The sequence below is a fragment of the Halichondria panicea genome, chromosome 1 (genome assembly GCF_963675165.1).
Source record: "Halichondria panicea chromosome 1, odHalPani1.1, whole genome shotgun sequence".
NCBI lineage: Eukaryota > Metazoa > Porifera > Demospongiae > Suberitida > Halichondriidae > Halichondria > Halichondria panicea.
In genome coordinates, this window is record NC_087377.1 from 1 (window position 1) to 25,411 (window position 25,411).

The 25,411-nt window shown below is 44.5% G+C and overlaps 1 protein-coding gene and 2 long non-coding RNA genes across 10 annotated transcripts; 1 reads left to right on the forward strand and 2 right to left on the reverse strand.

The window, feature by feature from the left end:
* Positions 1-4,435: 4,435 nt before the first annotated feature.
* LOC135330788 (uncharacterized) lies at positions 4,436-5,915 on the reverse strand. Its single transcript, XR_010392872.1, has 2 exons — positions 5,624-5,915; positions 4,436-4,467 (listed from the first exon to the last, which is right to left on the reverse strand). It is a non-coding gene; the product is annotated as an uncharacterized LOC135330788 (long non-coding RNA).
* A 4,984-nt stretch (positions 5,916-10,899) lies between these two features.
* LOC135345487 (uncharacterized) lies at positions 10,900-16,476 on the reverse strand. 6 transcript variants are annotated; one of them, XR_010397811.1, is made up of 9 exons: positions 16,316-16,476; positions 16,017-16,174; positions 15,726-15,830; positions 14,563-15,624; positions 14,385-14,446; positions 13,189-13,572; positions 12,155-12,394; positions 11,977-12,038; positions 10,900-11,179 (listed from the first exon to the last, which is right to left on the reverse strand). It is a non-coding gene; the product is annotated as an uncharacterized LOC135345487 (long non-coding RNA). The 6 variants fall into 6 exon arrangements; XR_010397778.1 differs by having other exon boundaries at positions 14,563-15,261; positions 15,571-15,830; XR_010397772.1 differs by having other exon boundaries at positions 14,563-14,784; positions 15,187-15,830.
* A 29-nt stretch (positions 16,477-16,505) lies between these two features.
* On the forward strand, positions 16,506-25,218 carry LOC135345188 (2-oxoglutarate dehydrogenase complex component E1-like). Of its 3 annotated transcripts, none has more exons than XM_064542596.1 (23): positions 16,506-16,661; positions 16,709-16,794; positions 16,869-17,129; positions 17,192-17,330; positions 17,388-17,484; positions 17,632-17,778; positions 17,837-17,927; positions 19,006-19,114; positions 19,200-19,262; positions 19,566-19,765; positions 20,121-20,291; positions 20,896-21,094; positions 21,157-21,288; positions 21,492-21,606; positions 21,660-21,746; positions 23,099-23,261; positions 23,419-23,554; positions 23,607-23,698; positions 23,764-23,838; positions 23,918-23,990; positions 24,156-24,313; positions 24,478-24,632; positions 24,963-25,218. In XM_064542596.1, exons 1-23 carry the CDS (start codon positions 16,589-16,591, stop codon positions 25,072-25,074), a joined length of 2,934 nt encoding a protein of 977 aa, XP_064398666.1. In that variant the 5' UTR covers positions 16,506-16,588; the 3' UTR covers positions 25,075-25,218. The 3 variants fall into 3 exon arrangements, with proteins under 3 accessions (XP_064398666.1, XP_064398750.1, XP_064398813.1); XM_064542680.1 differs by having other exon boundaries at positions 16,953-17,129; XM_064542743.1 differs by lacking the exons at positions 24,478-24,632; positions 24,963-25,218 and having other exon boundaries at positions 23,918-24,066; positions 24,156-24,297.
* The last annotated feature ends 193 nt before the right edge of the window (positions 25,219-25,411 follow it).

A 25,411-nucleotide genomic window follows, 5' to 3' on the forward strand; every position in this document is an offset into this window, starting at 1 on the left:
AACCCTAACCCTAACCCTAACCCTAACCCTAACCCTAACCCTAACCCTAACCCTAACCCTAACCCTAACCCTAACCCTAACCCTAACCCTAACCCTAACCCTAACCCTAACCCTAACCCTAACCCTAACCCTAACCCTAACCCTAACCCTAACCCTAACCCTAACCCTAACCCTAACCCTAACCCTAACCCTAACCCTAACCCTAACCCTAACCCTAACCCTAACCCTAACCCTAACCCTAACCCTAACCCTAACCCTAACCCTAACCCTAACCCTAACCCTAACCCTAACCCTAACCCTAACCCTAACCCTAACCCTAACCCTAACCCTAACCCTAACCCTAACCCTAACCCTAACCCTAACCCTAACCCTAACCCTAACCCTAACCCTAACCCTAACCCTAACCCTAACCCTAACCCTAGTACTTAACCACAACTCTAGCTGTTGTTAGAGTACTTAACCACAACTCTAGCTGTTGTTAGAGTACTTAACCACAACTCTAGCTGTTGTTAGAGTACTTAACCACAACTCTAGCTGTTGTTAGAGTACTTAACCACAACTCTAGCTGTTGTTAGAGTACTTAACCACAACTCTAGCTGTTGTTAGAGTACTTAACCACAACTCTAGCTGTTGTTAGAGTACTTAACCACAACTCTAGCTGTTGTTAGAGTACTTAACCACAACTCTAGCTGTTGTTAGAGTACTTAACCACAACTCTAGCTGTTGTTAGAGTACTTAACCACAACTCTAGCTGTTGTTAGAGTACTTAACCACAACTCTAGCTGTTGTTAGAGTACTTAACCACAACTCTAGCTGTTGTTAGAGTACTTAACCACAACTCTAGCTGTTGTTAGAGTACTTAACCACAACTCTAGCTGTTGTTAGAGTACTTAACCACAACTCTAGCTGTTGTTAGAGTACTTAACCACAACTCTAGCTGTTGTTAGAGTACTTAACCACAACTCTAGCTGTTGTTAGAGTACTTAACCACAACTCTAGCTGTTGTTAGAGTACTTAACCACAACTCTAGCTGTTGTTAGAGTACTTAACCACAACTCTAGCTGTTGTTAGAGTACTTAACCACAACTCTAGCTGTTGTTAGAGTACTTAACCACAACTCTAGCTGTTGTTAGAGTACTTAACCACAACTCTAGCTGTTGTTAGAGTACTTAACCACAACTCTAGCTGTTGTTAGAGTACTTAACCACAACTCTAGCTGTTGTTAGAGTACTTAACCACAACTCTAGCTGTTGTTAGAGTACTTAACCACAACTCTAGCTGTTGTTAGAGTACTTAACCACAACTCTAGCTGTTGTTAGAGTACTTAACCACAACTCTAGCTGTTGTTAGAGTACTTAACCACAACTCTAGCTGTTGTTAGAGTACTTAACCACAACTCTAGCTGTTGTTAGAGTACTTAACCACAACTCTAGCTGTTGTTAGAGTACTTAACCACAACTCTAGCTGTTGTTAGAGTACTTAACCACAACTCTAGCTGTTGTTAGAGTACTTAACCACAACTCTAGCTGTTGTTAGAGTACTTAACCACAACTCTAGCTGTTGTTAGAGTACTTAACCACAACTCTAGCTGTTGTTAGAGTACTTAACCACAACTCTAGCTGTTGTTAGAGTACTTAACCACAACTCTAGCTGTTGTTAGAGTACTTAACCACAACTCTAGCTGTTGTTAGAGTACTTAACCACAACTCTAGCTGTTGTTAGAGTACTTAACCACAACTCTAGCTGTTGTTAGAGTACTTAACCACAACTCTAGCTGTTGTTAGAGTACTTAACCACAACTCTAGCTGTTGTTAGAGTACTTAACCACAACTCTAGCTGTTGTTAGAGTACTTAACCACAACTCTAGCTGTTGTTAGAGTACTTAACCACAACTCTAGCTGTTGTTAGAGTACTTAACCACAACTCTAGCTGTTGTTAGAGTACTTAACCACAACTCTAGCTGTTGTTAGAGTACTTAACCACAACTCTAGCTGTTGTTAGAGTACTTAACCACAACTCTAGCTGTTGTTAGAGTACTTAACCACAACTCTAGCTGTTGTTAGAGTACTTAACCACAACTCTAGCTGTTGTTAGAGTACTTAACCACAACTCTAGCTCAAGTACTTTACCGCACACTCTAGCCAACTTTCCCACCCTCAGCCACGCCCACCCTCCTCCCTTTTTGCTCACTCTCTTTTATAGCAGATGATGGCAATACTTCAGTACTTATGGTTTCTAAATTCCATAGCATATCTACTTTGGCTTCCTTTGGCTTCCTCTACTGCACTGAGGTACTACTTTTACTTTACTTAAAATACAAACTTTTAATAAGCTAAACTACCTTCTGCACTTGTTTTCATATTGCAAAACAACTTTGACTGACTTCACTTTTTTTTTCAGCAAACCACTATTAACAAAACAACTTTTTTTTCACTTAAACCAGCAAATACTGCACTAATAAAGCTAACCTACTTTTGTCTTTTCATCATCAAGCACTACTTAAGCTTATAAGCAAAACCACTTTTTTCTTTTCTTTTCATGTTTACTGCACTTTTTTCTTCACTAAAACAAACAATGCACTAAGCAAAACCACTAATTTATTGTAAGGCTCCCTGTCAGAAGCTGGCTAAACCTGCAAATGAAATATTGCACACTATTTGCTCTCCCTTTTTGCCTAATGTTTTTTAGATTAGGGCGTGCAAGGCTCCCCGTCAGAAGCTGGCTAAACCAGCAAATGAAATATTGCACACTATTTAAATACGGGCTCTCCCTTTTTGCCTAATGTTTTTTAGATTAGGGCGTGCAAGGCTCCCCGTCAGAAGCTGGCTAAACCAGCAAATGAAATATTGCACACTATTTAAATACGGGCTCTCCCTTTTTGCCTAATGTTTTTTAGATTAGGGCGTGCAAGGCTCCCCGTCAGAAGCTGGCTAAACCAGCAAATGAAATATTGCACACTATTTAAATACGGGCTCTCCCTTTTTGCCTAATGTTTTTTAGATTAGGGCGTGCAAGGCTCCCCGTCAGAAGCTGGCTAAACCAGCAAATGAAATATTGCACACTATTTAAATACGGGCTCTCCCTTTTTGCCTAATGTTTTTTAGATTAGGGCGTGCAAGGCTCCCCGTCAGAAGCTGGCTAAACCAGCAAATGAAATATTGCACACTATTTAAATACGGGCTCTCCCTTTTTGCCTAATGTTTTTTAGATTAGGGCGTGCAAGGCTCCCCGTCAGAAGCTGGCTAAACCAGCAAATGAAATATTGCACACTATTTAAATACGGGCTCTCCCTTTTTGCCTAATGTTTTTTAGATTAGGGCGTGCAAGGCTCCCCGTCAGAAGCTGGCTAAACCAGCAAATGAAATATTGCACACTATTTAAATACGGGCTCTCCCTTTTTGCCTAATGTTTTTTAGATTAGGGCGTGCAAGGCTCCCCGTCAGAAGCTGGCTAAACCAGCAAATGAAATATTGCACACTATTTAAATACGGGCTCTCCCTTTTTGCCTAATGTTTTTTAGATTAGGGCGTGCAAGGCTCCCCGTCAGAAGCTGGCTAAACCAGCAAATGAAATATTGCACACTATTTAAATACGGGCTCTCCCTTTTTGCCTAATGTTTTTTAGATTAGGGCGTGCAAGGCTCCCCGTCAGAAGCTGGCTAAACCAGCAAATGAAATATTGCACACTATTTAAATACGGGCTCTCCCTTTTTGCCTAATGTTTTTTAGATTAGGGCGTGCAAGGCTCCCCGTCAGAAGCTGGCTAAACCAGCAAATGAAATATTGCACACTATTTAAATGCGGGCTCTCCCTTTTTGCCTAATGTTTTTTAGATTAGGGCGTGCAAGGCTCCCCGTCAGAAGCTGGCTAAACCAGCAAATGAAATATTGCACACTATTTAAATGCGGGCTCTCCCTTTTTGCCTAATGTTTTTTAGATTAGGGCGTGCAAGGCTCCCCGTCAGAAGCTGGCTAAACCAGCAAATGAAATATTGCACACTATTTAAATGCGGGCTCTCCCTTTTTGCCTAATGTTTTTTAGATTAGGGCGTGCAAGGCTCCCCGTCAGAAGCTGGCTAAACCAGCAAATGAAATATTGCACACTATTTAAATACGGGCTCTCCCTTTTTGCCTAATTTTTTTAGATTAGGGCGTGCAAGGCTCCCCGTCAGAAGCTGGCTAAACCAGCAAATGAAATATTGCACACTATTTAAACACGGGCTTGCCTAATTTTTTTAGATAGCAGGCAAAACCAGCAAATAAATTATTGCACACTATAATGATGCTAGTCATCTTAATTGTATGTACAGCATGATATGTTTTACCTCCTTCTTTTTTAATTGTCTCGAATGAGCAAAAACATAATCACACTATTTACGACTAACGTTTGGCCTGGAGTCTCCTCTTGATACTTGGTGTTTCTTGATACTTGGCGTCTTTGATGTCTCTTAATATTCTGATGCTCTTGTCTGTAAGAAAAAAAATACTGATTTAACTTAAGAATTTTATTTACCTAAAAAAAAGTGTTGAGCTGTTTTTGAACTTAATACACGCGCCAGGAGAAGAATCGAGGCTAATTACTACCAGTCTCGATTTCAGGCCGCGACAAAAAATAAAAAGCTGCCATAGCAGGCGGCTTACATACACACAAGCTACAAGCTAAAGCCAGCGCTCAGCTGTAGGAGGCTTGAAGCTGACATTGGGAAGCTGACATTGGTAGGATTGAAGCTGGTAGGCAGCTATACCAACACTTAGACACTGACCTGACACAAGCTACTTCGATCAGGCAATTAAGCTAACACAAAGCCAGTGCTAGCTAACACAAAGCTCTACAAACCTTATAGCTTGGAGCAGTACTGGGTTAGGTAGAGGAGATCTGATGGACATAGAGGCTGCTGGGCTGGGTTCCTCAGTAGAGTATAGAGAAGGTAGAAGAGAACTTGAGGTAGAGCAGAGGTAGAAGAGGCTGAATAATGAGCTAGACTGCTGGGTTGCTAGTTAAACTAAAATCGTTCTCACTAAGGTTTCTCCAGCATTACCTTATATGGTAGTACATCACATTCCATATTACAGAGTCTTGGCAAGGTTTCTCCAGCATTACCTTACTTGGTAGTACATTACATTCCATATTACAAGAGTTTAAAGGTTCATAACTGTCAACACATTCAGATGACTAATAAAGATTAATGTACTAAATTGCTGTATAAATCATTGAAATTGCGGCACAAGTTCATAATGAATTAATGAATTAGCATACACTCGCTTTGGTTGTTCCACCCTAATTACTGTACACCCCTAGAGAGTACAGAACAAGGTAAACAGTGAACAGTAAGGTATCATGTCTCAGAACAACATAGAAGGACATGTGGCATGCTCGGTACGATCATGTAGCTATTCTGCTGTCCAATCACCAGTAAGTGTCATTGCGCCCTCTGTTCCGATTTATAAATCCCAGGGTCACAGCTAGTCCCTAAGGCAGGGCCTAGCACAGGCTCTACATCACCCTGAGGCATGATCCCAACTGTACAAAGCTCTAATCAGTACTAACCTAGATACAAAGATAATGGGCCACCTGCCATGCACACAAGCTCAAAGCTATTTTATAATTAACACACAGTAACTTACCCACTGGAATAGGTAGCACTCAATGGAGGTTTCCTCCTGTTCAGATGATGGAGTGGTTGGTTGATCCATTGTATGGTGGTACTCCCTCCGTTGCACATGAAGAGAGAGAGAGGGATAGAATAGTCACCCATACACCACACAGCTACAAGCATAAGCACAGCATACACTCGCCTTGGTTGTACCACCCTAATTACTGTACACCCCTAGAGAGTACAGAACAAGGTAAACAGTAAACAGTTAGGTATCATGTCTCAGAACAATATAGAACCTGTGCCAGGACATGTGGCATGCTCGGTACGATCGGGTCATGACAACGTAGCTATTCTGCCTCATTCCTGTCCAATCACCAGTAAGTGTCATTGCGCCCCCACTGGGCAGTATTGCTCTGTTCCGATTTCTAAATCCCATGCCTTCAGGGCTACCGATACCGCAACGCGATGGCAGGATCCCAAAAGCAAGGAATCTAGAAATCGAACAGAGGCTATACTGTCAAGTTTTCCCAAAGGTAAGGATCGCTCAAGACGCTCGACTTGCTGATCATACAACAGGTCAACAGGGTCACAGCTAGTCCCTAAGGCAGGGCCTAGCACAGGCTCTACATCACCCTGAGGCATGATCCCAACTGTACAAAGCTCTAATCAGTACTAACCTAGATACAAACCTAGATACAAAGATAATGGGCCACCTGCCATGCACACAAGCTCAAAGTTATTTTATAATTAACCTTACCCACTGGTTAAGTCAATGGAGGTCTCCTCCTGTTCAAGTGGCAGGATGATGGAGTGGTTGGTTAGTCCATTCTATGTGGTACTCCCTCCGTTGCACATGAAGAGAGAGAGAGAGGGATAGAATAGTCACCCATACACCACACAGCTACAAGCATAAGCACAGCATACACTCGTACCACTCTAATTACTGTACACCAGTACAGAACAAGGTAAACAGTAAACAGTTAGGTATCATGTCTCAGAACAATATAAATCCTGTGCCAGGACATGTGGCATGCTCGGTACGATCGGGTCATGACAACGTAGCTATTCTGTTTCATTCCTGTCCAATCACCAGTAAGTGTCATTGCGCCCCACTGGGCAGTATTGCTCTGTTCCGATTTCTAAATCCCCTGCCTTCAGGGCTACCGATACCGCAACGCAATGGCAGGATCCCAAAAGCAAGGAATCTAGAAATCAAACAGAGGCTATACTGTCAAGTTTTCCCAAAGGTAAGGATCGCTCAAGACGCTCGACTTGCTGATCATACAACAGGTCAACAGGGTCACAGCTAGTCCCTAAGGCAGGGCCTAGCACAGGCTCTACATCACCCTGAGGCATGATCCCAACTGTACAAAGCTCTAATCAGTACTAACCTAGATACAAAGATAATGGGCCACCTGCCATGCACACAAGCTCAAAGTTATTTTATAATTAACCTTACCCACTGGAATAGGTAGCACTCAATGGAGGTCTCCTCCTGTTCAAGTGGCAGGATGATGGAGTGATTGGTTGGTCCATTCTATGGTGGTACTCCCTCCGTTGCACAGAAGAGAGAGAGAGAGGGATAGAATAGTCACCCATACACCACACAGCTACAAGCATAAGCACAGCATACACTCGTACCACCCTAATTACTGTACACCCCTAGAGAGTACAGAACAAGGTAAACAGTAAACAGTTAGGTATCATGTCTCAGAACAATATAAAACCTGTGCCAGGACATGTGGCATGCTCGGTACGATCGGGTCATGACAACGTAGCTAATCTGCTTCATTCCTGTCCAATCACCAGTAAGTGTCATTGCGCCCCCACTGGGCAGTATTGCTCTGTTCCGATTTCTAAATCCCCTGCCTTCAGGGCTACCGATACCGCAACGCGATGGCAGGATCCCAAAAGCAAGGAATCTAGAAATCGAACAGAGGCTATACTGTCAAGTTTTCCCAAAGGTAAGGATCGCTCAAGACGCTCGACTTGCTGATCACACAACAGGTCAACAGGGTCACAGCTAGTCCCTAAGGCAGGGCCTAGCACAGGCTCTACATCACCCTGAGGCATGATCCCAACTGTACAAAGCTCTAATCAGTACTAACATAGATACAAAGATAATGGGCCACCTGCCATTATTTTATAATTAACACACAGTAACTTACCCACTGGAATAGGTAGGAGGTCTCCTCTGTTCAAGTGGCAGGATGATGGAGTAGTTGGTGGGTCCATTCTATGGTGGTACTACCTCCGTTGCACATGAAGAGAGAGAGAGGGATAGAATAGTCACCCATACACCACACAGCTACAAGCATAAGCACTGGTACCACCCTAATCACTGTACACCCCTAGAGAGTACAGAACAAGGTAAACAGTGAACAGTTAGGTATCATGTCTCAGAACAACATAGAACCTGTGCCAGGACATGTGGCATGCTCGGTACGATCGGGTCATGACAACGTAGCTATCCTGTATCATTCCTGTCCAATCACCAGTAAGTGTCATTGCACCCCCACTGGGCAGTATTGCTCTGTTCCGATTTCTAAATCCCATGCCTTCAGGGCTACCGATACTGCAACGCGATGGCAGGATCCCAAAAGCAAGGAATCTAGAAATCGAACAGAGGCTATACTGTCAAGTTTTCCCAAAGGTAAGGATCGCTCAAGACGCTCGACTTGCTGATCATACAACAGGTCAACAGGATCACAGCTAGTCCCTAAGGCAGGGCCTAGCACAGGCTCTACATCACCCTGAGGCAAGCTCTAATCAGTACTAACCTAGATACAAAGCCACCTGCCATGCACACAAGCTCAAAGTTATTTTATAATTAACACACAGTAACTTACCCACTGGAATAGGTAGCACTCAATGGAGGTCTCCTCCTGTTCAAGTGGCAGGAGTGGTTGGTTGGTCCATTCTATGGTGGTACTCCCTCCGTTGCACATGAAGAGAGAGAGAGAGAGGGATAGAATAGTCACCCATACACCACACAGCTACAAGCATAAGCACAGCATACACCCTAATTACTGTACACCCCTAGAGAGTACAGAACAAGGTAAACAGTGAACAGTTAGGTATCATGTCTCAGAACAACATAGAATCTGTGCCAGGACATGTGGCATGCTCGGTACGATCGGGTCATGACAACGTAGCTATTCTGCATCATTCCTGTCCAATCACCAGTAAGTGTCATTGCGCCCCCACTGGGCAGTATTGCTCTGTTCCGATTTCTAAATCCCATGCCTTCAGGGCTACCGATACCGCAACGCGATGGCAGGATCCCAAAAGCAAGGAATCTAGAAATCGAACAGAGGCTATACTGTAAAGTTTTCCCAAAGGTAAGGATCGCTCAAGACGCTCGACTTGCTGATCATACAACAGGTCAACAGGGTCACAGCTAGTCCCTAAGGCAGGGCCTAGCACAGGCTCTACATCACTCTGAGGCATGATCCCAACTGTACAAAGCTCTAATCAGTACTAACCTAGATACAAAGATAATGGGCCACCTGCCATGCACACAAGCTCAAAGTTATTTTATAATTTACACACAGTAACTTACCCACTGGAATAGGTAGGAGGTCTCCTCCTGTTCAAGTGGCAGGATGATGGAGTGGTTGGTTGGTCCATTCTATGGTGGTACTCCCTCCATGTGCAATGGAGAGAGAGAGAGGGATAGAATAGTCACCCATACACCACACAGCATACACTCGCCTTGGTGGTTGTACCACCCTAATTACTGTACACCCCTAGAGAGTACAGAACAAGGTAAACAGTAAACAGTTAGGTATCATGTCTCAGAACAACATAGAACCTGTGCCAGGACATGTGGCATGCTCGGTACGATCGGGTCATGACAACGTAGCTATTCTGCATCATTCCTGTCCAATCACCAGTAAGTGTCATTGCGCCCCCACTGGGCAGTATTGCTCTGTTCCGATTTCTAAATCCCATGCCTTCAGGGCTACCGATACCGCAACGCGATGGCAGGATCCCAAAAGCAAGGAATCTAGAAATCGAACAGAGGCTATACTGTCAAGTTTTCCCAAAGGTAAGGATCGCTCAAGACGCTCGACTTGCTGATCATACAACAGGTCAACAGGGTCACAGCTAGTCCCTAAGGCAGGGCCTAGCACAGGCTCTACATCACTCTGAGGCATGATCCCAACTGTACAAAGCTCTAATCAGTACTAACCTAGATACAAAGATAATGGGCCACCTGCCATGCACACAAGCTCAAAGTTATTTTATAATTAACACACAGTAACTTACCCACTGGAATAGGTAGGAGGTCTCCTCCTGTTCAAGTGGCAGGATGATGGAGTGGTTGGTTGGTCCATTCTATGGTGGTACTCCCTCCGTTGCACATGGAGAGAGAGAGAGGGATAGAATAGTCACCCATACACCACACAGCATACACTCGCCTTGGTGGTTGTACCACCCTAATTACTGTACACCCCTAGAGAGTACAGAACAAGGTAAACAGTAAACAGTTAGGTATCATGTCTCAGAACAACATAGAACCTGTGCCAGGACATGTGGCATGCTCGGTACGATCGGGTCATGACAACGTAGCTATTCTGCCTCATTCCTGTCCAATCACCATTAAGTATCATTGCGCCCCCACTGGGCAGTATTGCTCTGTTCCGATTTCTAAATCCCATGCCTTCAGGGCTACCGATACCGCAACGCGATGGCAGAATCCCAAAAACAAGGAATCTAGAAATCGAACAGAGGCTATACTGTCAAGTTTTCCCAAAGGTAAGGATCGCTCAAGACGCTCGACTTGCTGATCATACAACAGGTCAACAGAGTCACAGCTAGTCCCTAAGGCAGGGCCTAGCACAGGCTCTACATCACCCTGAGGCATGATCCCAACTGTACAACGCTCTAATCAGTACTAACCTAGATACAAAGATAATCCATGCACACAAGCTCAAAGCTATTTAATAATAATATTAACACACAGTAACTTACCCACTGGAATAGGTAGCACTCTCTCCTCCTGTTCAAGTGGCAGGATGATGGAGTGGTTGGTTGGTCCATTGTATGGTGGTACTCCCTCCGTTGCAGAGAGAGGGATAGAGTAGCCATCATGCTGCCATACACGTACACAGCTACAAGCATAATTTATTTAAAGCGCAGCACTCATAGTAAGTGGGCGGGGCTATTCTTTGGGACAAAGGGCGACTCATTCATGAGACTACTATATCATATGCAGGCATGCATGTGGGACAAAGGACGACTCATTCACGAGACTACTATCATGCAGGCATGCATGATTCCGCTATAATTAATGATTAATTAATGGCAAAATTATTTTTATTATATTAATGGCAAAATAGCAGTTAGGTGTCTATTATTGTGTGTCAGTCTCTTAGTTGTCCTGCGAGTGTCCATAATTATTCAATCCATGGGCAAGGGAGGGCAGCAAATTGTATCATGATCGTAATAAAAAGGCGTATTACATGGTATAGTAGAGTCTGTCCCGGGTGGTGTGCTGTCCTAGCTGGTAGTAGGTAGGTCTTGTAGTGTTGGTTAGTTGGTGATGCTGGCTCTTAGTAGAACTTGCTGCTCCCTCCGACTAGGTGTGGGGATAAAGACACGGATGATGTGTGATGTGTGTACTGTACACAAAAACACAGCATGTACGACACAATGCATGGGTGGAGGTGTGGTCAAGAGGGTTACCATGTATGGGGGTGTGACCACATATCAGTACAGTGAGTGGGGGTGTGGCCCCATATATACAGGATGTGCAGGTACAATGTGTGGATAGAGGTGTGGTCTGCACTGATAATAATGAAGTGATTCCGTATGACCAGGTGAAAAACATAAAACAACCAAACCGACAATATACTAGACTATAGAATGAACTAAGAATGAACTAAGAATAAGCTTAGCCTGCGTAAGCAAGTTGGAGGAAGAAGCTGAGCAGAACAGAAACCGATCCAAACAGTGGCATACATTAATTTAGTGTAATAATTATACAGAATAACTTCTCCTGCATTGGTCCATCAGAGCAGTGGAGCCATCATCAGATCATTGCCACCATGGGAGTCCTCTCTATACAAACTTACAACACACTTCACACTTCATGTAATAAAAATGGAAGACACTCCCACGCACCATGCAAAGCTATGGTTTCCTGGCATTGAAATGTGAACAACTATACAACATTTCTCGAGGGCTCAAATAATGAACTTTCCCGCTACACAGTAGTAGAGGTCAATGCATAAGTGGAGTTAACTACCTAATACTGGGTACAATAATAAAATACAATTTCTTAAGCCAAGAGTAGAAGAAATGTTTTAAACTGGCTAGTCAATTGCATCTGACCCAAAACAGAGAAGGTACCGTACAATAATTATTAGACTATACCTTGTGTGGCCGACTCCCTTTGTTTAGAGTAGCCTTTCCTGTCAGAAAATCACATACACTGCCTGCAGATTGAGTGATGAAGAAAGGGGAGCTCAAGATGCTACTCTACAGTCAATTACTGATAATGTTACGAAATGTACAAGCAACAGAATATTCGTACATGATACAGTAACTGGACCTTTGGTGTCTATTATTGTGTGTCAGTCTCTTAGTTGTCCTGCAAGTGTCCATAATTATTCAATCCATTGGCGAGGGAGGGCAGCAAATTGTATCATGATCGTAATACAAAGGCGTATTACATGGGTATAGTAGAGTCTGTCCCGGGTGGTGTGCTGTCCTAGCTGGTAGTAGGTAGGTCTTGTAGAGTGTTGGTTAGTGGGTGATGCTGGCTCTTAGTAGAACTTGCTGCTCCCTCCGACTAGGTGTGGGGATAAAGACACGGATGATGTGTGTACTGTACACAAAAACACAGCATAGGATTGGGGTGTGGTCAAGAGGGTTACCATGTATGGGGGTGTGACCACATATCAGTACAGTGAGTGGGGGTGTGGCCCCATATATACAGGATGTGCAGATACAATGTGTGGATAGAGGTGTGGTCTGCACTGTATAAAAATTAATGAAGTGATTCCGTATGACCAGGTGAAAAACATAAAACAACCAAACCGACAATATACTAGACTATAGAATGAACTAAGAATGAACTAATTAAGAATAAGCTTAGCCTGCGTAAGCAAGTTGGAGGAAGAAGCTGAGCAGAACAGAAACCGATCCAAACAGTGGCATACATTAATTTAGTGTAATAATTATACAGAATAACTTCTCCTGCATTGGTCCATCAGAGCAGTGGAGCCATCATCAGATCATTGCCACCATGGGAGTCCTCTCTGTACAAACTTACAACACACTTCACACTTCATGTAATAAAAATGGAAGACATTCCCACGCACCATGCAAAGCTATGGTTTCCTGGCATTGAAATGTGAACAACTATACAACATTTCTCGAGGGCTCAAATAATGAACTTTCCCGCTACACAGTAGTAGAGGTCAATGCATAAGTGGAGTTAACTACCTAATGCTGGTACAATAATAAAATACAATTTCTTGAGTAGAAGAAATGTTTTAAACTGGCTAGTGATTGAAGGCAATTGCATCTGACCCAAAACAGAGAAGATCATCTAAGTACCGTACAATAATTATTAGACTATACCTTGTGTGGCCGACTCCCTCTGTTTAGAGTAGCCTTTCCTGTCAGAAAATTACATACACTGCCTGCAGATTGAGTGATGAAGAAAGGGGAGCTAAATTAAGATGCTCCTCTACAGTCAATTACTGATAATGTTACGAAATGTACAAGCAACAGTCTATTATTGTGTGTCAGTCTCTTAGTTGTCCTGCGAGTGTCCATAATTATTCAATCCATGGGCGAGGGAGGGCAGCAAATTGTATCATGATCGTAATACAAAGGCATATTACATGGTATAGTAGAGTCTGTCCCGGGTGGTGTGCTGTCCTAGCTGGTAGTAGGTAGGTCTTGTAGTGTGTTGGTTAGTTGGTGATGCTGGCTCTTAGTAGAACTTGCTGCTCCCTCCGACTAGGTGTGGGGATAAAGACACGGATGATGTGTGTACTGTACTGTACATAAAAACACAGCATGTACGACACAATGCATGGGTGGAGGTGTGGTCAAGAGGGTTACCATGTATGGGGGTGTGACCACATATCAGTACAGTGAGTGGGGGTGTGGCCCCATATATACAGGATGTGCAGGTACAATGTGTGGATAGAGGTGTGGTCTGCACTGTATAAAAATTAATGAAGTGATTCCGTATGACCAGGTGAAAAACATAAAACAACCAAACCGACAATAATTATACTAGACTATAGAATGAACTAAGAATGAACTAATTAAGAATAAGCTTAGCCTGCGTAAGCAAGTTGGAGGAAGAAGCTGAGCAGAACAGAAACCGATCCAAATTAACAGTGGCATACATTAATTTAGTGTAATAATTATACAGAATAACTTCTCCTGCATTGGTCCATCAGAGCAGTGGGGCCATCATCAGATCATTGCCACCATGGGAGTCCTCTCTATACAAACTTACAACACACTTCATGTAATACAAATGGAAGAAACTCCCACGCACCATGCAAAGCTATGGTTTCCTGGCATTGAAATGTGAACAACTATACAACATTTCTCGAGGGCTCAAATAATGAACTTTCCCGCTACACAGTAGTAGAGGTCAATGCATAAGTGGAGTTAACTACCTAATGCTGGGTACAATAATAAAATACAATTTCTTAAGCCAAGAGTAGAAGAAATGTTTTAAACTGGCTAGTGATTGAAGGCAATTGCATCTGACCCAAAACAGAGAGTACCGTACAATAATTATTAGACTATACCTTGTGTGGCCGACTCCCTCTGTTTAGAGTAGCCTTTCCTGTCAGAAAATCATATACACTGCCTGCAGATTGAGTGATGAAGAAAGGGGAGCTCAAGATGCTACTCTACAGTCAATTACTGATAATGTTGCGAAATGTACAAGCAACAGACTATTCGTACATGATACAGTAACTGGACCTTTGGTGTCTATTATTGTGTGTCAGTCTCTTAGTTGTCCTGTGAGTGTCCATAATCATTCAATCCATGGGCGAGGGAGGGCAGCAAATTGTATCATGATCGTAATACAAAGGCGTATTAAGTCCCGGGTGGTGTGCTGTCCTAGCTGGTAGTAGGTAGGTCTTGTAGTGTGTTGGTTAGTTGGTGATGCTGGCTCTTAGTAGAACTTGCTGCTCCCTCCGACTAGGTGTGGGGATAAAGACACGGATGATGTGTGTACTGTACACAAAAACACAGCATGTACGACACAATGCATCAGTGGAGGTGTGGTCAAGAGGGTTACCATGTATGGGGGTGTGACCACATATCAGTACAGTGAGTGGGGGTGTACTGGCCCCATATATACAGGATGTGCAGGTACAATGTGTGGATAGAGGTGTGGTCTGCACAAATTAATGAAGTGATTCCGTATGACCAGGTGAAAAACATAAAACAACCAAACCGACAATAATACTAGACTATAGAATGAACTAAGAATGAACTAAGAATAAGCTTAGCCTGCGTAAGCAAGTTGGAGGAAGAAGCTGAGCAGAACAGAAACCGATCCAAACAGTGGCATACATTAATTTAGTGTAATAATTATACAGAATAACTTCTCCTGCATTGGTCCATCAGAGCAGTGGAGCCATCATCAGATCATTGCCACCATGGGAGTCCTCTCTGTACAAACTTACAACACACTTCACACTTCATGTAATAATAAATGGAAGACACACCATGCAAAGCTATGGTTTCTTGGCATTGAAATGTGAACAACTATACAACATTTCTCAAATAACGAACTTTCCCGCTACACGGTAGTAGAGGTCAATGCATAAGTGGAGTTAACTACCTAATGCTGGTACAATAATAAAATACAATTTCTTAAGCCAAGAGTAGAAGAGATGTTTTAACTGGCTATAGGCAATTGCATCTGACCCAAAACAGAGAAGATCATCGAAGTACTGTACAATAATTATTAGACTATACCTTGTGTGGCCGACTCCCGAGTAGCCTTCCCTGTCAGAAAATCACATACACTGCCTGCAGATTGAGTGATGAAGAAAGGGGAGCACAATATGCTACTCTAGAGTCAATTACTGATAATGTTACGAAAATATGTACAAGCAACAGAATATTCATACATGATACAGTAACTGGCCCTTTGTCTCTCAGAGGTAGATCCACTCCATCCCCGGAGCCAATAGCCAATAATAGATCATCTCCTCCTCGATCAGAAAGCCAGCATTCTATGTTGCGGCATAGCCCCATCCATACATCCATATAAATTCAGTATCCAATGAATCATTAATACTAATGGCTTGGAGATCTATAATTATAATCCTGTGCTTATTAAAGGGGCTGAATACCAAAGGAAGTAACAGATAGTACACTACATCACTATGCATGGGACAATACATAATAATTATACTGACCCTTTCCTGTCGTATCTTGTAGTGCTCTTATATATACGTACGTCAGCAGCCATTCAGTGATAAAAATAATAAGAGTGGGGCGTCCCCCATAAAAGATGAAATGACAATAAAATTATGAGAGTGATTGAATGCTGTGCTGTGCAGCGTTGAGTAGTTATCTGTGAGTAAGACATGAGAGAACAATATAAGGACAGTATACACAGAGCTACTTTAACACAAGGCTGTCACTATTAATATCCAACTCTACCATCTTGCTAAAAAATATCCAATAGCTATATCAAGCTATCAGTAGCGCTCACCCAAAAGGACAGTCGTCTCAGGCTGGTTGCTCTCTCTTTGTCTTGTGCAAATGACATGTGCTCTATCATGACATGCGCGACAACTCATTTGTGTACCACGAGGTAGGCAGCCATAGGCATAGCCTCACTCTCTGGCCCGGGCTGCGCTGCATAGAGGAGGTTGGTCACTACTGTTATCTGGGCTGCATCAGTAATTTATTGGTGGGCGGGGCTGGTAGTAGGGGGGCCTACTAAAGTGGGCGTGGCTAGCTAGCTGTTACTGTACTGGTCAAGATGCTTCGTGTGTGTGGAGGGTCTGTGTTCAGGTCTTGTAGAGCGAGAGTCAGACAGCGGAGCAATGGCGCTGGTAACTTGTGTCTGTGTACATGTATTTATTACAGTGTGTGTGTACAGCTGAGCCATTTCTAAGCGGTTCCTCTGGCACTTATGTGGAGAGTATGTATGAGAGTTGGCAGCAAGACAAGAGTTCTGTGCATAAAGTAAGTCTCTACCCAGTGTGTGTGTGTGTGTGTGTGTGTGTGTGTGTGTGTGTGTGAGAGTGTGCTTCCATTAGTCCTGGGATGTCTTCTTCTCTCGTGCTGCGGCTGGAGCACCTCCTGGCCACGCCTACTCTGCACCACCATCCATACGACCCCAGGTTTCCATGGATACAGACCATATTAAAGACCATTTATCAGTGCAAGCGCTCATTCGAGCATATCAAATCAGAGGCCACAATATAGCGCGATTAGACCCCCTAGTCATCAACGAGGCAGATCTGGATTCACCCATACCACCAGAGCTCATCGTCGATAGCAACCTCAACCTTGACAAGGTGACACTCTAGTTATATACTGGTTACATATGTACACTGTGTGTGTGTGTGTGTGTGTGTAGGTGTTCACTCTACCTAAGACCACCAAGATTGGAGGCAGTGAAACAGCACTCTCACTCAAGGATATTATCACACGTCTCAAAACAGTTTATTGTCAGAACATCGGAGTAGAGTTCATGTTCATTAATGACAGGACAAAGTGTGAGTAGCCCATCCCCCCCCCACACACACACACACACACACCGCCCACGCACACAGGTGACTGGATTAGGGAGAAGTTTGAGGCCCCTAATGCCATGAGTATGGATGAGCGTAGTAAAAGAATCCTGTTAGCAAGACTTGTACGAGCCACCATGTAAGCTAATGTGTGGGCGGTGTGTGTGTGTGTGTAGAGGTAGTGTGTGTGTGTGTGTAGAGGTAGTGTGTGTGTGTGTGGGGGGGGAATGTGTGTGTGTGTGGGGGGGGGGAATGTGTTTTGTGCCCCCCTGACTAATTGCTGCAGGTTTGAAGAGTTTTTGAAGTTGAAATGGCCAAGTGAGAAGAGGTTTGGGCTGGAAGGTTGTGAGGTGCTCATTCCAGCCATGAAGTACATCATTGACCTTGCTAGTGAACACGGAGTGGAGAGCTACGTCATTGGAATGCCACACAGGTAGAGAGACTACTAGTCCCCCCACCACACTAACTAAGCTGTGTACTTGTGTGTGTAGGGGGCGACTGAATGTACTGGCCAATGTTGTGAGGAAACCATTGGAGCAGATCTTGTGTCAATTTGACCCAATGCTAGAGCCTGTGGATGAGGTACGTGTGTACTGTGTGTGTGTGTGTGTGTGTGTACTGTGTGTGTGTGTGTGTGTGTGTGTGTGTGTGTGTGTACTGTGTGGGTGTGTGTGTGTACTGTGTGGGTGTACTGTGTGTGTGTGTGTGTGTGTGTGTGTGTGTGTACTGTGTGTGTGTGTGTGTGTGTGTGTGTGTGTACTGTGTGGGTGTACTGTGTGTGTGTGTGTGTGTGTGTGTGTGTGTACTGTGTGTGTGTGTGTGTGTGTGTGTGTGTACTGTGTGGGTGTACTGTGTGTGTGTGTGTGTGTGTGTGTACTGTGTGTGTGTGTGTGTGTGTGTGTGTGTGTGTGTGTGTGTGTACTGTGTGGGTGTGTGTGTGTACTGTGTGTGTGTGTGTGTGTGTGTACTGTGTGGGTGTACTGTGTGTACTGTGTGTGTGTGTGTGTGTGTGTACTGTGTGGGTGTACTGTGTGTGTGTGTGTGTGTGTGTACTGTGTGTGTGTGTGTGTGTGTCTGTGTGTGTGTGTGTGTGTGTGTGTGTACTGTGTGGGTGTACTGTGTGTGTGTGTACTGTGTGTGTGTGTGTGTGTGTGTGTGTGTGTACTGTGTGTGTGTGTGTGTGTGTGTGTGTGTGTGTGTGTGTACTGTGTGGGTGTACTGTGTGTGTGTGTGTGTGTGTGTGTACTGTGTGTGTGTGTGTGTGTGTGTGTGTGTGTGTGTGTGTGTGTGTGTGTGTACTGTGTGGGTGTACTGTGTGTGTGTGTGTGTGTGTGTGTGTGTGTACTGTGTGTGTGTGTGTGTGTGTGTGTGTGTGTGTGTGTACTGTGTGGGTGTGTGTGTGTACTGTGTGTGTGTGTGTGTGTGTGTGTACTGTGTGGGTGTACTGTGTGTACTGTGTGTGTGTGTGTGTGTGTGTGTACTGTGTGGGTGTACTGTGTGTGTGTGTGTGTGTGTGTGTGTACTGTGTGTGCGTGTGTGTGTGTGTGTGTGTGTGTGTACTGTGTGTGTGTGTGTGTGTGTGTGTGTGTGTGTGTACTGTGTGTGTGTGTGTGTGTGTGTACTGTGTGGGTGTACTGTGTGTGTGTGTGTGTGTGTGTAGGGATCAGGAGATGTCAAGTATCACCTCGGTACTTCATTGGAGAGAGTCAACCGTTACACACAAAAAAAGATCAAACTCTCAGTGGTGGCTAATCCCTCACACCTTGAAGGTACACTACCCTCACACCCGCCCCCTCACTACCCTCACACTCGCCCCTCACCACTTTCACACCTGCCCCCTCACTACCCTCACAGCTGTGGACCCTGTCGTACAGGGCAAGACACGTGCAGAGCAGTTCTATAAAGGAGATACAGCAGGTTAACCATCACATTACCTGTGTGCCTACAATGTAGTCCCCCTACCACACCATCACATTACCTGTGTGCCTAGTCCCCCTATCACACCATCACATTACCTGTGTGCCTAGTCCCCCTACCACACCATCACATTACCTGTGTGCCTAGTCCCCCTATCACACCATCACACTACCTGTGTGCCTAGTCCCCCTACCACACAATCACACAACCTGTGTGCCTAGTCCCCCTACCACACTATCACACTACCTGTGTGCCTAGTCCGTGCCTAGTCCCCTACCACACTCGTACCCTACACTCATATAGGTGACAGTGCCATGAGTATATTACTGCACGGAGATGCTGCCTTCGCTGGACAAGGCGTGGTCTATGAAACCTTTCATCTTTCTGACCTCCCTGACTACACAACTCACGGCACTATTCACATCATAGTCAACAATCAGATTGGTTTCACTACTGATCCACGTGTAGCAAGATCTTCCCCATACTGCACTGATGTAGCCAAGGTATGTAAGTGCCTCCCCCCCCCCCTAAAGCACTGTGTGTGTGTGTACCCCCCCCCCCCCTAAAGCTCTGTGTGTGTGTGTGTGTACCCCCCCCTAAAGCCTGTGTGTGTGTGTGTGTGTGTGTGTGCCCCCCTAAAGCGCTGTGTGTGTGTGTGTGTGTGCCCCCCCTAAAGCACTGTGTGTGTGTGTGTGTGTGTGTGTGTGCGTGTGTGCGTGCATGCGTGTGTCCCCCTAAAGCGCTGTGTGTGTGTGTGTGTGTGTGTGTGCCCCCCCCCTAAAGCACTGTGTGTGTGTGTGTGTGTGTGTGTGTGTGTGTGCCCCCCCCCTAAAGCACTGTGTGTGTGTGTGTGTGTAGGTGGTGTCTGCTCCGATATTTCACGTGAATGCTGATAATCCGGAAGCTGTAATGCATGTTTGCAAAGTTGCTGCTGAATGGAGAAATACATTCCACAAAGATGTTGTCATTGACCTAGTGTGTTATAGAAGACAGGGACACAATGAGATGGATGAGCCTATGCTCACACAGGTACACTGAGTGTCCATATATAACTATCCCTGTATAACCATCGTGATCCTGTGCTCACACAGGTACACTGAGTGTCCATATATAACTATCCCTATACAACCATCGTGAGCCTATGCTCACACAGCTACACTGAGTGTCCATATATAACTATCCCTATATAACCATCGTGAGCCTATGCTCACACAGCTACACTGAGTGTCCATATATAACTATCCCTATACAACCATCGTGAGCCTATGCTCACACAGGTACACTGAGTGTCCATATATAACTATCCCTATACAACCATCGTGAGCCTATGCTCACACAGCTACACTGAGTGTCCATATATAACTATCCCTATACAACCATCGTGAGCCTATGCTCACACAGCTACACTGAGTGTCCATATATAACTATCCCTATATAACCATCGTGAGCCTATGCTCACACAGCTACACTGAGTGTCCATATATAACTATCCCTATATAACCATCGTGAGCCTATGCTCACACAGGTACACTGAGTGTCCATATATAACTATCCCTATACAACCATCGTGAGCCTATGCTCACACAGCTACACTGAGTGTCCATATATAACTATCCCTATATAACCATCACAGCCTCTCATGTACCAGACTATTAAGAAGCATCCTCCGGTAGTGGAACAGTATGCAGGCAAGCTCATTAAAGAGGGTGTGGTTTCAGAGGTGGATTACAAGAGTGAGAGACAGACTTATGATGATGTCTGCAAGAGAGCTTATGAGAAGTCTAAAGATGTTGAACTAGCTAAAGGACAATGGCTGGACTCACCTTGGGAGGGTGAGGCTACAGTGTTTGTGTGTGTGTGTGTGTGTGTGACATTGTCTATATTGTATTGTTAGACTTCTTCCCCTTGAATGGTGGACCTGACTTCAGTAACAAGAGCTTGCCACAGACTGGAGTGGAGATAAAGAGACTGGAACACATTGGAGCTGTGTTCTCCAGTGTACCACCAGAGCTAAACATCCACTCAGGTAATGCAATCATGGCTCTACTGGTGTAAGCCATTGTGTGTGTGTGTGTGTGTGTGTGTGTGTGTGTGTGTGTGTGGGTGTGTGCGAGTGGGTGTGTGTGTGTGTGTGTGTGTGTGCGTGCGTGCGTGCGTGCGTGCGTGCGTGCGTGCCATTATGTGTGTGTGTGTGTGTGTGTGTGTGTGTGTGCCATTGTGTGTGTGTAGCTCTGAAGCGTGTTCTGGCTGGTCGTGCTGACATGCTGGATAAAGGAATTGCTGACTGGGCAATGGGAGAGGCATTTGCTATAGGCTCATTATTGGAGGAAGGCTATCATGTGAGGTAGGTGGTCATGGCCACTATAGCTACTCCATAGTGACTATGATTGTTGGCAGACTGTCAGGACAAGATGTGGAGAGAGGGACATTTGCACACAGACATCATGTCATCCATGATCAGATGGTGGACAAGAAACAATACAGGTACACCTCAGCTACCGTAGCCTCACGGGAAATAAGCAAAAAGCTGAAAATGTATACTACAACTTAATTGACCTGCAAGTGTGTACAGAGCCTATAGTGTGGTCCCACTGTGTACACTGTAGCTGGTGTACAGAACCTATAGTGTGGTCCCACTGTGTGCACTGTAGCTAGTGTACAGAGCCTATAGTGTGGTCCCACTGTGTACACTGTAGCTAGTGTACAGAGCCTATAGTGTTGTCTCACTGTGTGCACTGTAGCTAGTGTACAGAGCCTATAGTGTTGTCTCACTGTGTGCACTGTAGCTAGTGTACAGAGCCTATAGTGTGGTCCCACTGTGTGCACTGTAGCTAGTGTACAGAGCCTATAGTGTGGTCCCACTGTGTGCACTGTAGCTAGTGTACAGAGCCTATAGTGTGGTCCCACTGTGTGCACTGTAGCTAGTGTACAGAGCCTATAGTGTGGTCCCACTGTGTGCACTGTAGCTAGTGTACAGAGCCTATAGTGTGGTCCCACTGTGTACACTGCAGCTAGTGTACAGAGCCTATAGTGTGGTCCCACTGTGCACACTGCAGCTAGTGTACAGAGCCTATAGTGTGGTCCCACTGTGCACACTGCAGCTAGTGTACAGAGCCTATAGTGTGGTCCCACTGTGCACACTGCAGCTAGTGTACAGAGCCTATAGTGTGGTCCCACTGTGTGCACTGTATACTGTAGCTACTATAATTATACTGGTCTCTAATAAGGTTGGCATTGCCTAGTCAGCAGTCCACACTACACTGAGGTTGTATTACAGTCCAACTTGCAATATTCTGTGTAACTTGGCTGTAACCACATTTGTAACCCACTGACCTTTCAGCCCATATGCCTGCCAATGAATCTGGGTTGAGAAATCTGAATGGTGTATTATTGACCTTGCTTGACCCAATAATTTTGAGAGTTTCCCTATAATTATATACAAACAAGTGTCATCACAGGGGGTGGCCATCACAGGGGGTGGCCATCACAGGGGATGGTGGTGTGTTAGGCCAGTGGGGAAGAGAAGCAACATGCATAACTGCAAAGTATCACTGAATAATTATGGGTTATCTTGAAATAAAAACCCCAGACACTGTGATACACCATTCTGAGAGTTTCATTGGCATATGAGCTGCTCTGAGGCTGTGCAAAGTCATCATGGTGTACACTGTGTGTGGTTACAGCCAAGTTACCCAATATTGCTGTATACTACTATATACTCTTGTCTGTGCTTGAGGTCAATTAGTCTAGTCCTTATGTTTTTACAAACTGTTATCTCCATCAGCTAGTACATGTGTTGTGTTTATGCTGCAACACACACACACACACACACACAGCCCTTTGTCTCATGTGTCCCCTGGTCAAGCCAGCTACACTGTGTGCAATAGCTCTCTGAGTGAGTTTGGAGTGCTTGGGTTTGATCTTGGCTTCTCCATGAGCAACCCTAATGCACTGGTGTGCTGGGAGGCACAGTTTGGAGACTTCCACAATACAGCACAGGTAGGTACAGGGCACTTCACTTGACCAACCCACTACTGTACACACACTAGCTACAATGTACACAGTGGGACCACACTGTAGGCTCTAAGCAGGACACATTTGTATTTATGTACCAATGGTGTGTGCAGTGTTGATATTGCCCCTCCCCTTTGTATAGTGCATCATAGATCAGTTCATCTGCTCTGGTCAGGACAAGTGGGTCCGCCAGAGTGGCCTAGTGCTGCTATTACCTCATGGGTATGAAGGTATGGGTCCTGAACACTCGTCAGCAAGATTAGAGAGGTTCCTACAAGGTACTGTATGGTAGGCCTTGTACTGTGTGCTCACTGTACCACCACACTATAGGTTGCTGTGATAATCCTGATAGCATTGAACCATTGCGCCCAGAGCTAGGACTGGACAGACCACTAGCTCAACTGTATGAGTGCAACTGGCAGGTACGTGTGTGTGTGTGGGCGGGTGTGCATGTGTGTAGTGAGTGACCTCTTAATGTCCTTCACAGGTGGTCAACTGTACTACACCAGCTAATATCTTCCATGCTCTGAGGAGACAAATTCAACTACCCTTCAGAAAACCAGTAAGCTAGTGTGCGAGTGTGTGTGTGGGTGTATATGTGTGTGAGTTTGTGTAACTAGTGCTGTTATGTTGTACTGTAGTTGGTTGTCATGACACCCAAGAGTCTGCTACGACACGCTGATGCCAGGTCACCAATCTCAGACATGACAGAAGGTACAATGCATGTGCCTGCATGTGATACTGTACATGTTTAGGCTAACACAACCAACTGCTCTGACTACTAGTGGATGTAAGTACATGTGTGGATAAATAGTTATGTGTGTCCTTGCCTAACCTCTCTTTCCTCCTTTCCTTCCTCCCCTTTCTTATTGTGTGTAGGCACCAGCTTTCAGAGAGTGTATGTGGACAGGGAATGTGGAGAAGGGGTCAAAGTTCAGCGTGTATTATTCTGTACTGGCAAGATCTACTATGAGCTGTATAAAGAGAGACAGCGATTAGGCCTCACCAATAAAGTGGCCATTATCAGAATTGAACAGGTACAGTACCTACATAGACACATATACGACCTTTGACCCCTTTATATACATTTGGCAAAGGAGGCAATTGATTATCAATGTTCGCTTGACTAACATGCTGCTATATTTATCACACGTATACTGCAAATATAATTAGTATTGGCGATCATTAATTTCTGCCCTAGATATCCCCATTCCCATACGACCTGGTGATGAGTGAGTTGACTCGTTATCCCTCAGCTGAGTTGAGATGGGTACAAGAAGAACCTAAGAACATGGGGGCGTGGTCTTATGTCCAGCCACGCTTACACACGTCCACATGCAAGAAGAAGTTTGTAGAGTAAGTGGTGTGTGGTGTGTGGGCGGGTGTGTGGTGTGTGGGTGGGTGTGTACAGGTTTTCACCTCACCCAAAATGTAATTAAAATTCTAAAGCAAATGGAAAAGCAGAATGAGCCTAGAGTTGGTTGCAGCCTCATACTCTTGCTTGTAGAGAGATATTACATGGCTTAATGTGTAGGCAGGCTTGCTAATGATGGGTGTAAAAAAGTATTAGCAGCTTCAAGCTTTCTCTTGAGGCACCAGCACCCACCCACACAGTGATGTCATACCCACCCACCCATGCACAGTGATGTCATTACGGTATTGATAATGTTACATTATCCCTTGTAGGTACATTGGTCGGTGTGCTAGTTCGTCTGTTGCTACTGGTAACAAAGGCATCCACACACAAGAGCAGAAGAATGTAGTGGAAACTGCCTTCACCATGACAACGGATTATTGACTGCAATCATAGAGGGTTATTATAATAGACAGTGTGTGTTCATTTTGTACTTTTATTAATATTATTATAGTGCTATAGCCAGCCCTTCCCTGTATGATTACGTTTTCTAGTTATAGGGCAAAAAAATTTATTATTATAATTATGCATACTTATTAGCTAGCCCGGGTAATTAGCCTAACCCAATGCATGTGCATGCATGTGCAGCCTTAATATTATTGGTTATGGATCATAATTATATCATAGCAACATAAATATTATTAATTGGTTATAGGGTTCGACGGCAATCTGTAACGATATTCCTAGAGCGGGTAAGTTTCGTGGGGTAAAAAATTCGTTC

Excerpts from the sequence above, each read along its gene's own strand:
- LOC135345188 (XM_064542596.1), top strand. The coding sequence starts at position 16,589 with ATGCTTCGTGTGTGTGGAGGGTCTGTGTTCAGGTCTTGTAGAGCGAGA. Across the intron at positions 21,095-21,156 it reads GCTGGACTCACCTTGGGAGG|ACTTCTTCCCCTTGAATGGT; the intron begins GTGAGGCTACAG and ends TTGTATTGTTAG. Across the intron at positions 23,699-23,763 it reads TGTATGAGTGCAACTGGCAG|GTGGTCAACTGTACTACACC; the intron begins GTACGTGTGTGT and ends TGTCCTTCACAG.